The sequence below is a fragment of the Cervus canadensis genome, chromosome 33 (genome assembly GCF_019320065.1).
Source record: "Cervus canadensis isolate Bull #8, Minnesota chromosome 33, ASM1932006v1, whole genome shotgun sequence".
In the NCBI taxonomy this organism is placed as follows: domain Eukaryota; kingdom Metazoa; phylum Chordata; class Mammalia; order Artiodactyla; family Cervidae; genus Cervus; species Cervus canadensis.
Genome location: NC_057418.1, coordinates 2,142,998 through 2,158,368, shown reverse-complemented (window position 1 = coordinate 2,158,368; position 15,371 = coordinate 2,142,998). Strand labels below are relative to the sequence as shown.

Below are 15,371 nucleotides of genomic sequence, written 5' to 3'. Positions count from 1 at the left end.
TTATTGCAAATATAAAATATGATTTTAAGAGTTAAAAGAGTTTTATAAGGCCTTGTTTTTATTTTCTTAGGTTATTTACATAATGAGTGCGCCCTGGCCCTCTCTGTCTGGCTATGCTCTTTGCAGCTTAAGGCTAAAACAGTTTCTAGACAGGAACCCGGAGTCCAGTTTGTAAGTCTAATATGCAGCTTCCTAGTTTCTTTTGCTGTATTTATATCGACCAGTCTTCTTTTAGTCACCTTTATAAAGACTTGGAAAATGTCACCTTGAATTGTATACTCTAGCTCTAAAATATTGTCTCACTTAAATATAAAGACTAGGAAGGGTTTTTTAGAGATTTATTTTTAATGAAGCTTCTTTTGCTTCCTTTGACTTTGGTCATCCCCAACCCTCGCCACTGCAAATTTGGACCCCATGATCAGAGTTGTAGAATTTTGGCCTTGTAAGAAATTTTTAGTTTGTTAAGCTCTAACTTTTTCTCTATTAAATAAATGAGACAAATGAGGGACAGAGAAGACAAGGCTGATGTCACTGGTAAGTCAAAATCAGAGCTAACCCCAGGAAATTCAGATTTCCTAACAACAGATTTAGATACTTTCACTATAGTGTGGTGATTAGAAAATTCATTTTGATTCACTGTATCACTTTGCAGAGTGTACCCCTCCCCCGCTCTCCTTTAATATTCAGCAAAATTTTTAATGTGGAAGAATAAAAAGGGGTTTCTGATCCTCCCCCTCCAGAGTATCAGATTTCTGAAAAGAGCTGACACAAAGCACTTTTGTAACCTAATTTTGTATAAAAGCCCTGAGAGTATGCAAATAAGGCACAGAGCCAAACTTTAGAAGTGAAGTGAAGAGATAAAGAATTGATACGGTGCCCTTTTTAAGATTATACCCTAGTCCTGAATTCCTATTCTTTCCTGGTTGACAAGCCACAAACAACTCTGACCTCAGGCAGCCTGGCCCCTGCGGAGGATGCACAGCTGGTCCAGGAGCAGATGAACCCAGCTACTTGCCAGTTCTCATTTTTTTAGCAGTGTCTGTTCAGACATGCTCACCACACCCCCATCCTGTTCTACTTCAGTGTTAGAAGGAAATGAAGCCACAATGAGAACTAAAAAGAGCTGTAACACCCTTTGTCCCCTGCTGCCTCCTTCCTCCTTTCTCACTCCCCTCCCCACATAGAGTTACTCCACCCCAAGCAGGCTCCGGCGCGACATCCCAGGTAAAGGAACGATGAGCTGGAACTGTAGCTGCAAAGTGACACTCAGAAGACAGAAGCTTCTGTAAGGGCCAGGTCCGCACAAGACCCAAGCCAAAGCAATGGCGTTGTCCCTGGAAGAATTCATCCACTCCCTTGACCTCAGGACCCTCCCCAGGGTCCTAGAAATCCAGTCAGGCTTCTATTTTGAAGGTAAGCACCTTCCTATCTTTTGATTGGCTACAATATGCTCAATATACTGTTAGGAATTTAGGTGCAAGCTTTTTAAATGGAGAATATATGAGTTCTGTTAAAGGAAAGGTCATTATCCGAGACGGTAATTGAGAAATTGTCGAGACTTAATATATTGTGTTCAAGAAAGGAGAAACTGGATAAGACTGGTGTGGATAGGGGCTAGGAAGTGAGTGAAGCTTCTTGAACTTTTTGTAGGGCTTTAAATAGTTCAACATGAATTATTCTTGCCTTTCCTTTGAAATTGGTTGTAATTCAAGTGAAAAGTTATCTGTATCTATGTTTCTAGAACATAAAATACAGTTTTTGGGTTTTTTTTTTTTTAAAAACAGCTATTAAAAGCACAGCATTTAGGAAGAAAATTTCACCAAAATCCTAACCACTTCTAAATGCTGCTTATATCAATGTTTCTCTCCCTCTTTCCATAGTGGTCTAACTTCTAATTTAATAATGACATTCATATTTCAAGGTATAGAAGTTAGCACTTACTAAATACAAGATAATTTTTATGGAATCTTTGTCAGAGTTCTAAAGTCAGAGTTCAACTAAGACTGTTGAATAAGTTAGTGTGCTTTGGTGTAACTTACTCTATTACTTCAGAGAAAACATTAAGACTTACAACATATACAATACATACCCTCAATTTTTTTAAGCAGTGCTTCGAATATATGTAAGACAGAGTCATTTTCTGGGGAAATATATATTTCTGGTTCCAAGGGTGGTAGAATTGAGCCAGTCATACAATTAAGTCCAGAAAAGGTACTGGGAAGGTAAAAAGCTGTTGGTAGGCAAATCTTTCCCATTTACAGACAAAATAATTTTTTAGATATTATATTGTGAAATAAAATGATTGATGAATGTCAGACCCAGTTCACACGCACACAAACACACACTTGCACACCTGTGAGTCTGCGCTCTAGTGCCTGGGAGCTGTGGCTACTGGCCCCGGGGTGCTCCTGAGCCCGAGTTCCCCAAGAGGAGAAGCCGCCACAGTGAGAAGCCCTTGCCCCGCGTCTAGAGTAGCACTCACTCATTGTGACGAGAGGGCTCGCAGGCAGCGGGGAAGACCCAGAACAGCCAAAATAAATACATAAAACAAAATCACCTTACAGGAGAGATTGAGTTAACCTCTTGAGGTAGTACAGAGTGACTTTTACTAAGACTGTATGATTTATAACAGAATAGAATGAGTGAATGTGGGTGGTATAGAATTCACCTGCAGTGTAGGAGATGTAGCAGACACGGGTTTGATGCCTGAGTCGGGAAGATCCCCTGGAATAGGAAATGGCAGCCCCCTCCAGGATGCTTACCTGGACAATCCCATGGACAGAGATACCTGGAGGACTGCAGTCCATGGGGTCACAAAGAGTCGGATGTGACTGAGCGGGCATGCACAGGCAATGAATTGGTATAGGCAGCCATCAGTTTTCTACAGACCATTTTGTTTAATTCATTTGTAAATTGATTATTTTGAAGCAGACCATATTTTTCCATATATATAATATTGCAAAATGTATCTTTGTTCCTAAGCTGTACCCAAGTCATTGTTTGGTCTCATAGTTTGTGCTTTTAAGATTTCACATTAGAAAGTTCTTCCTCATGTTTGGTTTACAAAGATATTTTCTTATGTTATTTTAAATCAACTTTAAATTTCATATTTAAATTTTAAACTATGCCATGAAGTGCACAGGAATCCAATTTGAATTTTTTCCATATAGTAACTGCAATTTTCTAGCACCGTTTGCTAAGCTAGCCATCCTTTTCTCTCTGATTTGTGTTCTTGTCTTTAAGTTATATGCTCATAACTGGGTTGGTTTGTCTCTTAAATATCTCTTCTGTTCATTAGTCTGTGTTTTCTCAATTGTGTTCAAGCATTGTTTTTGTAACTATGGCTTTGGCATAAGCATAGTTCACATATAAACCAATCTCTTTGCTCCTTTATCCTAAGTTGATGTAGCTATTCACAGACCTTTCAAACATGTCTTTAAATAAATCAATTGATTACTTTAAAAATTCAACTGGGAAAAAAAAATTCAACTGGAATTTGTATTAGAGTATGTTGATTTTATAGATTAACTTGGGAAGAATTGACATTTTTACTTTAAATCTTGCAAAAGAACATACTCTCTCCATGTGTTCAGACTGTCTTCATCCTTTAATACTTTACTATTATGCTACACTTCACTTAAGAGAAAAAAGCATACAGCTTGATGAATTTTCACAAATTAAGTGTATCCATGTAACCACCATCACGGTCAAGAAATAGAAAATTACAAGTATTTTGGAAGTTACATCTTGTGCTCTTTCTCAGTCATTATCTACCATCTTCCCAAGAAGTAACCCTTATCAGACTTTTGCCCATTTATGAACTTTATATTAATGAAACATTATAATAGTATCCTTTTATGTTTGGCATATATGTTCAACATTATCTTTGTAAAATTAATCCATGCTGTTCTATATAGGCTATTCATTCCAGTGTGTGTAATATTCCAGTAGAGGAATATATTGCAATTTATTTATCCGTTCCACTACTAATAGGCATTTGAATTATTTCCAGTTTGAAGATGTCTGTTAACATTGTCATGAACATTCTTATATATGTGTGTTCACACGTGTATAATATTCAGTTGTGTGTATAAATGAGTGGGATTGCCACATCACACGGGATGCATATGTTTGGTTTGGGTAGGTAATGGAAAAAAAGTTTCTTAAGTAGTTATATCACGTAACCTTCCTACCAGCAGAACGTGAGAGTTCTAATTAATCCATATTCTTCATAACACCTGATATCTCTTTTTAAGATAATTGAGATTTAGATATAATATCATATATTTTCAACTGTACAAAACTATGATTCATTATTTGTACATATAGCAAAATTATCACGACTATAAATCTAGTTAACACATATTACCACACATGGTTACAGTTTTTTTTTTTTCTTGTGATGGGAACTTTTAAAATTTACTTTCTTAGCAACTCTCAGAGTCTGGTTCTCTCCTGAAAAGACAAGGATTTAATTTGTAAGTGATAAGGCATCAGTTTTTTAAAAATCTCCCTGATGATTAAAAATGAAGCCAAATTTGAGAACTAGTATCGTAAAACCAGTTCTCCCAATTTTTTTTATTAGCAGTTCATTGTTTTATAGAGAATTGACATGATCTTTAAATGAAGTCTTCTTCTGAACCATGAACCTAGTTTATCTGTCTAGTTATATGAATAGATATCTTTTCACTTCTGTCTGTAACATTTAATAATTTTTATTTGTGAAGTTTTGACACTTCTATTTCAGATTTATTCTTAGTTAACTGATTGATTTTTAAAATTCCATTATAAGTGGTATCTTTTGAAGTTTTCATTTATTCTTTGTGTGTTTGAATTCTAAGAATATGTCTTTATTTCAGATTTGTTATATACATATTTAAGTTTTCTGTAAATGTTGATAGGTTCTTATTCTTTCCAATGATTGTACTTTATTTTCCTTCAGTTAAAGTATTAGCTAGTGTTTCTATCAATAGTATTTTATCAAATAAGAGTAATGATAAAAGCCCTCGTTTTACTCACCTCACAACCATAGAGAGAAAGTTTTAATAATTTATCATTAAATATAATGTTTGGTTTAATTTAAAGAAGTTTCTAATTTTCTACCAGTTTTTTAAGTCATAAAGTTATGTTTACTTTATCAAATTTTTAAATAACTTTTGTGATGATAATATTTTTTTGCACTGATTTTTTAAAATCTTAAGTCATTTATTTGTGGGATAAGATCAATTTGGTTATATATCATTGAATTCAGTTTATTAGTTTTAAAGAACTTTTGTATTTCTTTTAGGGTATGAAATTGGCTTATAATTTTAATCTTGTATGACATCCTACCCAGGTTTTTTTATTGAGTTATGTTGAGCTTATAGAACTTCTTGGGTAGAGTCTTTTTTCTTCTTCTAAAGATATCATAAAAATTAGATGTAATTTCTTATTTAAATATTTAGTAAAATTACAAATAAAGCCATTCTGAGCTGGGATTTCTAATGTAGATAAGTTTTTTGATTATGACTTCAGTTTTTTAAGTAGTAAGGTCTTTCCATCCATTAACATAGTTTATCTCTCAGTAAAAATAAACAAACTAAAAATTCATCTTTCTGATCATGTATTAGAATTTAAAAAAAAATGTCTCTGTAGAGATCCTGTGTATTCTAAAGCTAGTTCCTAGAATGCAGACACATACACATGTTGTATTGCTATATTGACTGATACCGTATTTCCTCTGTTCTCATTGATTACCACTGAAGTGGAAATGTAAGTACCTATTACTGTCATACTGATGAACTTATTAATTTTAATAATTTATTTTTTATTTCTCTGATTTTCCTAAATATTGATATCATTAGAAAACATTGAGTTGGGTCTCTTGCCTCATGTGTTTTGCAACTGTTCATTTTTCCTTATCTTGATAGTATAGTCCAGAGCCTCCAGTACTGTGTTAAAAAATGAGAATTATGAATCATAAAGAAAATGTGTTTAAAACTCCTTCATTAAGTACAGTATTCTAGAACTGGTGTTTAGTCGTCACTAAATTAAGGAAGTTCCTATCTATTCCTTGCTTTCTAGGTTGTTTGGTTTCTTTGGTCTGCTAATGAAATTACCTTTAAAAGATTTTTCAAACTGAAGAATCTTTTAATATAGTATTGATAATAATATGTAGTAACATTTGAAATACAAAGTAGGAATTTGATATATTTAAGGATTTTTGCACTTGATCATAATCGAAATGAGCTAATAGACTCATTTATAATTTTAGATTCAAGATAACACTAGCTTTCTAAAGTGAACTACATAGATTTTGTTGTTTTCTTTTTTTTTGAGGTATTTGAAAAGAGAGAAATGGGCCTTAAACTCTTTAATTTGGTAAAATTCTCTTATAAGAATAACTGGATATGACATTTTGGGGAGGGAAATCAGAATTTGGTTTGGTGAAATCCTCTGTTGTTTTGCTTCTCTCCTTGATTTCTGACTCTATTATTTTCTCGTGTCCTTTGCTCTCCTGCTCCTTTTCTGGCTTCCTGGTATAAATCACAGTCATTTTAAAAACATTTCTTTCTTGGTAAGTACGCCTAAACCTATATTTTTCTCTAGATACTTGTTTCTTTCCCATAAATTTTGCCTTGTAATATTTTCACTTTTACTCAGTTCTGAGTACATGTTTTTCCTTTTAAATCCAATGGCTATTTATTTTCTGATAATATAACATTGTCGTTAGCTGTTCTTTTCTTTTAATTACTAGTTTTATTGTATGTTGTTAGAGACAGTAGTCTATGTTGTATTGTATTACTGTTCCTTTGAAATTGATTCAGGCTTCCTTTATGACATGAAACGTGAAACATCAAGTGAGTCTCAGCGTGGACTAGCTTATATAAAATACAATAACACATTACCAGGCATTGTCCAAAAGGCTAGAATCATGGAAGGGATTGGGGAAGCCCCTACCCTATTGGGGCTTATATTCCAGTGGCTGGAACAAATGACAAACAGCTGACAGATTTGATATATACACAAGTACCATGAAGAACTAAAAAGTAGAGAGCAAAGCAAGAGGGGGAGGAGATGATCTTTTGCTAGGGCAATCAGGGCAGATAGCTCTGCTGAGATGATATTTGAGCAGAGGCCATAATAAACTGAGGAAATGAGTCTTGCATATTTCTGGAAGAACATTTCTGCTGAGGACAGAGCAAGTGCAAACCATATAATAGATCTCTTTATCTAAGTAAGAAGCAAAAAGGAGACATGTGAGGATAAAGCAGAGCAATTGAGGGGAAACAGTGGAAATGAGGCTGAGGACATGCGGATGCATAAATTTTGTAGGCCTTAAAAGCCATGTAATACATAATTTGCTACATAGTGGGGCTGGGGAAGTGGGTGGGGACCAGTAAGATAAAATGATCAGTGAACTTCTCTCTAAAGAGCTGGTTTAGTAGCAGAGACCTGAATGCTGAGAAGGAATCAGACAAGAAAATATCCTGGAGGTGAGTGTTCCAAACAGAGTGAACATCTAGACCAAAAGGGGCTTAGTCTGTTTGAAGAAGAGAAAAATATCCCTGTACCTTGAACATATAAGACAAAACGGGAAAGTCATATGAGAAAGAGATTTAAGGAATGGGCAAGAGCATTTCAAGGAGTTTAGATTTTATAACTGGTAATGACCAATGCACAGTAGGAGATTGACGGGACTTGTCACCATTTTAGGTGGGACTGCACAGGCTTTTGCAGGGCAAAAGTGGGTTGAGACACTTTAGGACTGTGTGATAATCCAGAAGAGAGTTCGTGTTACTTTGATTCAGTTGGAAGAGAAATGACGAATGTAGTGTGTACTTTAGAGGTAGAAATGTCAGGACTTGCTAATAGATTTGATATGGGTGTGAGGTAGGAGAAGACTAAATGATGCATGACAGGCCTTTGACCTTAACCATTAGATAGATGTTTGTACCTTTGACAGAGCTGTGAAGACCTTGGCAGGGTAGAGGTTTGATAGAGAAAGCAAGAACTCGTTTTGGACATGTTAAATCTGTTATTCACCCAAACGGAAATTTCAAGTAGACAATTGAAAAAAATAAATTTTGACCACAGATTGAAATAATGACTGGAATGCCCCGTCCTTGAGCTAATTGATCAGGACTTTATTCAATCACAAACCTTGTAGGCTAAAAACAAAAAAAATGAGCACATACCTTAAAATATCAATTTCTTTATTGTTATTTATGGTAATTCTAAAGCATACACAGTAGTAAAAATTATAAGAGATAAAGATTAAATTAATAATGTTTTAAACAATTTAAATGTTTTATTAGTAATAAACCCATTTTTCTCTCATAAAAGTTAAATTATTATAATATATTAACTATTATTTAGCATTATTGAAAGTATTAAATATTTCCATTATTGAATACTTCAGTATTTGGAAAAATGTTGATTTAATACCATGTGATAGGGTGATTCAAAGACATAGCTGTAATGTATTTATTTCAGTGCTTGTTTTAAATAATAGCCCTTAAAGATACCTTGTAAAGGTCCAGTATACAGCATGTACACACCATATAAAATATACATTTAAGGAAGATTCATCATTAATGTTGGTGGCCATCAATCCATATGTGAAATAATTTTCTTCATAAATCTGATTTTGGCAGTTTCTTTAGACGGCAGCTGTATGTAGCTGATGACAAGTTGGTACTAGGAATAGAAGTGTCACTCTGTCATTTTCTTCTTGATAGGTTCTGCAATTTTCAATTCCGAAATGTCTTTGTAGGCATCTTACAAAGTTATTGCCTACTTTGTGGAGAGTTGAAACTGGATTATAATAATTCTTAACTTGATCTGTATACAATCCATTATATGCAAGTATTGCAAGAAAATGAAAGAAAGAAGACAATTGCTTTCATTCATGTTTTTGGAATTCTGAAACTGTCTCAACATGTTGGGGACTATACATGTCATGTGACCATCTGGTATGGGAATAAATTAAATTTTTTATAATTAAATACTAGAGTTTAAAATTAAATTTTAGAAAATCTTTAAATATTAGTTTAGTTTAATTTTATTTTTATATAAAAATTAATACAAATTGAAGCTCTAATATTTTCTTCTTTTATCTCCCTTCTCAAAATAATAATTATCATAGATTTTTCTCTTTAAATTTTGAGTACATCATAGAATTGGACTTCCTGACTCTTTTCTGACCATAGGACATGGGACTTGCATTAACCAATGTAAGGAGAGCAGAGGTAAGGTGTATCATTTTGAACAGATGCTTTAAGAACCAGTTAATAATTTAACATATTTTATCCTGGTAGATCATGTCAAAATGAAGCCTTCAACAGTCTGGATCTCTAAGTAACTATAGTTATTAGACACCCTGCCTTCACTCATTTGAATTGGACACAGAGTGAAATGAGAAATATACCTTTATTATTTAAATCTCTGAGAATTTGAAGTTGTTTGTTATTTCAGCATATGTGTGTGTGTGTGTGTGTGTGTGTGCACTCACGTGTGTGTGCACGCATGCGCGCTCATTCATGACCAACTCTTTGTGACCCTACGGACTGTAGCCCACCAATCTCCTCTGTCTATGGGATTTTCTTTGCAAGAATACTGGAGCGGGTTGCCATTTCCTCCTCCAGGGGATCTTCCTTATCCAGGTATCAAACCCACATTTCCGGTGTCTCCTGAACTGGCAGATGGATTCTTTACCACTGAGCCACCTGGGAAGCCCTGTTTCAACATAATTCTTTCCTTACTGATAAAAGTTATATTCATTATAACTAGAACTGCATTTATTACCAACTAAAAAAACTAGATATTAGACAAACTCTGGAGAGAGTCATACAATCCCAGGAAAGTTAGTTGATAATAATGTTACCACATTTTTATGGAAAAGTGAATTTACCACTCTGTTTTCAGTAAATATTTGCTGCTTGACTATTCTGCATATTGCTAATATTACCATTTATCACTGATTACTTCATATATGTAACCAGTTTGATGTTGTCTTAAAATTTTGGCAAAAACAAAGTTTGTGTGTATTACAATCTTGCTCAATTAACTGGATGTTGAAAAAATGGTTTTTCTCTATAGAAACAATATGTGCACATGGCTAGAAAATTGGAAAATGTAGAAGCATAAATATTCAATAATTCCATCAAATATAAAGAAATATGATTGATGTATTAACTTCTAATCTTTATAAAAGTATGAATTAACTTTTAAAAGGAGAAAAATGTATGCCAGTTTCTCCCCCATGCTTTATCCAGAATATCACCACTCACTGAGACCTCCATCTACCCCCTTGGTGGGTTCAAATCATCATAACATATTGCCAGGATTATCAAAATAGCCACCTAATTGGTCTCCCTACTTCTCCTTCACTCTTGAAGTCTATTCTTGTAGCATCCAGAGTCATGCTTGTAAGTGGTATGTCAGATTATGCTGCTTCTCTGTTAAAAAATTTCCAATGGCTCTCCCAGTTTTCCTCAAAATAATGACCTTCCAATGGGTAATAGGCTTTTATTTTTCTCTCTTTACTGTCATTATTGCTCTGACTTTATTGTTTACAAATCTTTCCCTTCTAACCCCATTGACCTCCTCACTGTTCCTCAAACTTGAGGCTATGCTTCTGCCTTAAAACTTTGCTCCCACTTTTTCCTTGAGTTGGCAAGCTCTTCAACCAGCTGTCAACTTGTGAGGCTTATTTGACCACCCTATTTATTACTGAAAAATTTTTGTTCCCTCTTCCCTATATTTCCTATACTCACTATTAAATTCTTCATTGTTTTGGAATCAAAACACTATCTTCTTCTTATATATCATGCAGGTTATTATTTATTGTTTATTTTTGCATCTTTTCCCATTAAATTTTTCTTATAGTTTAAATGAGGTATTAATTTTTTTTGAGGTGTTAATTTTTAAAACCGTACAATTCATCTCTTATAGGTATACAATTCAATGATTTTTAGTAAATTTATAGAGTTGTGCAACCACCACCAATGTTAGACCATTTCCATCACCCCAAAGAAGTCCCTTGAGCTATTTGCCAATCATTATTGCTTACATTTCCAGCCTCAGGCAACCACTGCTCTCCTTTCTGTCTATAAATTTGCCTTTTCTTTGCATTTCATATAAAATAAATCATACAGTATGTAGTGTTTTGAAACTAACATTTTACTTAGCTTAATGTTTTTTAAGGTTCATCTACGTTGTAGCATATATTACTATTCTGGTGTGTTTTTTGTTCCTAAATAGTTTTTGTGTATGGCTATACCACATTTTGTTTATTCAATACCAAAGGCCATTTTTATTATCTCCCTTGTGGAGATAATATGAATAATATACCACTTTAATTTCCCATTTACAATGAATTTGGATTCCAGTTTCTCCAAATCCTTGCAAAACTTGTGTATTTTTTGTTTTATAATCAATGGTATCTCACTGTAGTTTTAATTTCATTTCCTTAATGACAAGTGATGTTGAGCATTTTTGTCTGTGTTTCGTAGCAATCTATTTGCCTTTTTTTGAAATAGCATCTCTTCAGATTTTTTGGCCTTTGTCCTCTTGTTATTGAGCTGTAAGACTTATCTCTGTATTTTGGATATTTGATTTGCAAATATTTTCAGATATATAATTGAAAATATTTTCTTCTGTTCTATGGCTTGTCTTCATTTCCATAATATTATCTTTTGAAACAAAAAGATTTTAAATTTATATAGTCAAGATGTGTCATACATTTTTTATCGTGTTACCTAACTCAAAGTTAGAAAAATTTCCTCCTATTTTGTGTTGGGGATCCACCAGATCATCCTGGTCTTGCTGATTTTCTAGAAGTACAGAACTCAGAGAAGCTGTTAAACTGAGTTACAGTTTACCACAGGGAACACAGAAAAACTAAAGCCAGTAAAGAAAAAGGCATATATACAGCAGGGTCTATGAGAAAACAAATTGCCAGTTACCCTTCCCAGTGAAGATACATGGATAATGTTTAATTCTCCTAGCAATGATGTGTCACAATAAGGACATATTATTTCCAATTAGGGACGCTCATCTGTGCCTTCGTATCCAAGGTTTTTATTGGAGCAGTTACACAAGCATGGAGGATTTGTGTGACTGACCTCAACTACTGGGTCTTCAGACCCTCTAGAGATCAAGTGGTGCTGTATGGTCCAGGACCCCAAATGGACCGTAAAGGGCGTTCACCATAAATCACATTGTTAGCATACTCTATCTGGTGTGGCCCAAGATCCCAGATATAAAACACTCTTATCTGACAGGATAAGGGCTTAGATGTTTTCTCTCCAGAGCCAGTTAAGGGGTAGTCCTTTCTTTGATATGTGCAGGGTTTGAGCACCCTCAGAAATAGTTAACTCATTACTGCACAGTTTTTTTTTCTTTATACACAAGTTTTACCTCTTATCTCTAGGTCTAAGATCCATTTGCATTAGCTAGAATTTTCTGAAGCCTTAATTCCAAGTAACTTAAGAATTAATCAACTCTCTATACAGTTATGAAGCATGCTGGGGATGACTCAGGTACAACAAGCTCTCTCTAGCTGAGAGAGGTGAGGGAGTTAACCAAACAGATATCTGGTGAATGGCTTTCCAAGTTGCGAGAATATCTTTAGTGAAATATTATGGTGAGAGTATGCTGGTGTATTTCAGAAAAAAAGTGAGAAACCACTGAAGCTAGAAGGAGGAGGAGAGTGGACAGAAATGATATCAGAGGGAAATGGTGCAGAACCATATGTAGTTCTTTTGAATATTATAAGAGTTTTACTCTTAGAATTGGGAAGTTGGAGGTACCAATCTAAATTAGCAAAAGCAACTAAAACAATGCAAGAACTCTTCTCATCACTTTGAATATAGAGTCTATTAGCCATTTCTTCTGTTTACCAAAATGAATATTGATGAAAGCACACATACATTTGCAGAAGTGAGAGCATAGTTTTGCTTAAATAAGCCCTAAATATAATGTTCAAAAGTGTTTCTTATAGCAATTTTTAAATACCATGAAAATGTTTTCCCTCTTGGGGAAAGTAAGATTTGGAGGAGGTAAGATTTTTAAATATTGTGTTTTGAATATATTAAATATCATATTTCTTTTTCCTGCCAAAATATGTTAAAATTATGGAAATTAGTCCTTAAATTGTATCTGCCTCCCTGCATTTCTTCTCTCTATCCTTCCTTCTACAAAATGAATAGAGAATGATTCTTGTCCTTAAGGACTCTTTAGGCCAGTAAAAGAAGATAGATTTTTAAAAAATCAATACATGTGCTATATTGTGAAATGTATTTTAATAAACTGTTTTGTGAACACTGAGAATTTACCACCCAAAAAGCTTACCAAGAGGTGATGATATTTTTCCGCAGCCTATATAGAAAATGAGTAAGCAAATAAGAAAATTTCAGAATGAGAAAAAAATGTTTAGATCATTATACAAGTTTGAAAATTCAAAATGTGATCCAAGAACAGCTCAGAGAATAATAGGTGACCAGGTAATTTGTGGTCATATTTTAAGTGGCTTCTGAGCTATAATAAGGTTATTGAATTTATGCTGTAATCAATAGTAATTTATAAAAGGATATTATTTTTATATCTGATTATAAAAGTAAATCGTGTTGATTGTAAATTTGAAAATTAGAGAAAAAGTTAAAGAATTTCTGAGATTTTAAGGCAAAAAAAAGTCTCAGATGAGTAGATTAGACATCTATTCCAGTAGAGGTTTACTAGATGAATATGAGACAAACAGCAAGGATCTAGTAGCAGCTACAAATAGAAAAGACAGGAGCTGTGGTCTTTTTGGGTCGAACATTCTGAACTTCACAGTTTATGAGCTGTGAGCAAGAGGGAGGAGTTGATGACAGATCAGAGGTTTCTGGACTAAGAAAACATGGTGGGTGATAAAAATATTACTTGAAAGACTTGCCACAAGAGCAGCAGTTGTTTTGGAGATGGAGGCATGATTCAGTTACATTCCAATGAGCATCAGCTCCTGTAGGACATTCAGACGCGGATGGACGTTAGCCCACCAAAAATGTATGTCTGAAGTAAAAAGAGTAGTAGGCTTCCCAGATTTAATATATCAGAATTGTAAGTGGGTGAAAAAAGCCTTGTTATTTCAGGATTGCACTGCAGTGCATGCGTCAGGTCAGAAATATGTGGATCTCAAAGAGCAACATGGAAAGTATGGATAGAGAAGGAGTTGGTCAAGCCGACAAAGAATAAAGGAAAAAAGTCTCTGTTGAAGGAGAAATTGGAGAAAGTGGGCTGGTTTGTCAATCAAAATAAATGAACATAAAGCATTAGAATGGAAGTGTCAGAGATAACTTACTTAATGATAGATTATTGACTATGATAGCTCTATATACTGAAGGATTATTATGGGATGGGTATATAGATTTGGGTGTGTAAGCATATGTAATGCATGTATAAATGTGTTTTGCATATGTATGTTTATACATAAATATATCTGAATATATCTAATACAACACATATAATTAAATAATACTTTATCCTCATCTGTACACAAATTTAGTACATGTATGCATATATATTTAATCTTATTAAATTTTTTATATTTATTTTTTATTTTTATTTTTTTTTTCACTTATTTTTATTAGTTGGAGCCTAATTACTTTACAATATTGTAGTGGTTTTTGTCATACATTGACATGAATCAGCCATGGATTTACATGTATTCCTCATCCCGATCCCCCCCTCCCACCTTCCGCTCTACCCGATCCCTCTGGGTCTTCCCAGTGCACCAGGCCCGAGCACTTGTCTCATATAAAAAATTTACTCTGTATAAAAAAAATATATGTACAGAGTAAATTTTTTATATTTATAAGTACATTTAATCCTTGGTGTCATCTGCTGAAATTATTATTATTTCCATTTTCAAGTCACCTATTTGCCCCAGAGATAAAACTTGTAGTGAAGTTTATTCTTGCTCTTCCTACCTGAAGAGTTTATGATATTCTGTAGTAAATCCTATCTTTATAAAATCATCAACATTTTTAGAAATTTTATAACTATTTACTGTTTGACTATACAATTGGGTTACAAACAAACACAAGAAATAGCTTGTATTAGATACACATTTGGTTTGTCTTTTAGGACTTGGTGGCTCAGTGGTAAAGAACCTGCCTATCAGTGTGGAGACGAGATGTGGGTTCGATCCCTGGGTTGGAAAGATACCCTTTGAGAGTCCAGGGCATCTCACTCCAGTATTCTTGCCTGGAGAATCCCATGGTCAGAGGGGCCCAGCGGGCTACTGTTCATGGGGTCACAGAGTCAGACGTGACAGAAGTGACTTAGTATGCACAAGCACGCACATTCTACTACGGATTACAATTTCAATTTAATAAGTATGATGCTAC

The 15,371-nt window shown here is 34.2% G+C and overlaps 1 protein-coding gene across 2 annotated transcripts in view; it reads left to right on the top strand.

Annotated features, from left to right (window-relative positions):
• The first annotated feature begins 1,178 nt into the window (after nucleotides 1–1,178).
• THEMIS (thymocyte selection associated) overlaps nucleotides 1,179–15,371 on the top strand; it is a 190,451-nt gene continuing 176,258 nt past the window's right edge. For both annotated transcript variants that reach the window (XM_043457407.1, XM_043457406.1), the window contains exon 1: nucleotides 1,179–1,413. In XM_043457407.1, the coding sequence (XP_043313342.1) occupies nucleotides 1,323–1,413 (91 nt within the window). In that variant the 5' untranslated portion in view covers nucleotides 1,179–1,322. The remainder of the gene's footprint in view (nucleotides 1,414–15,371) is intronic.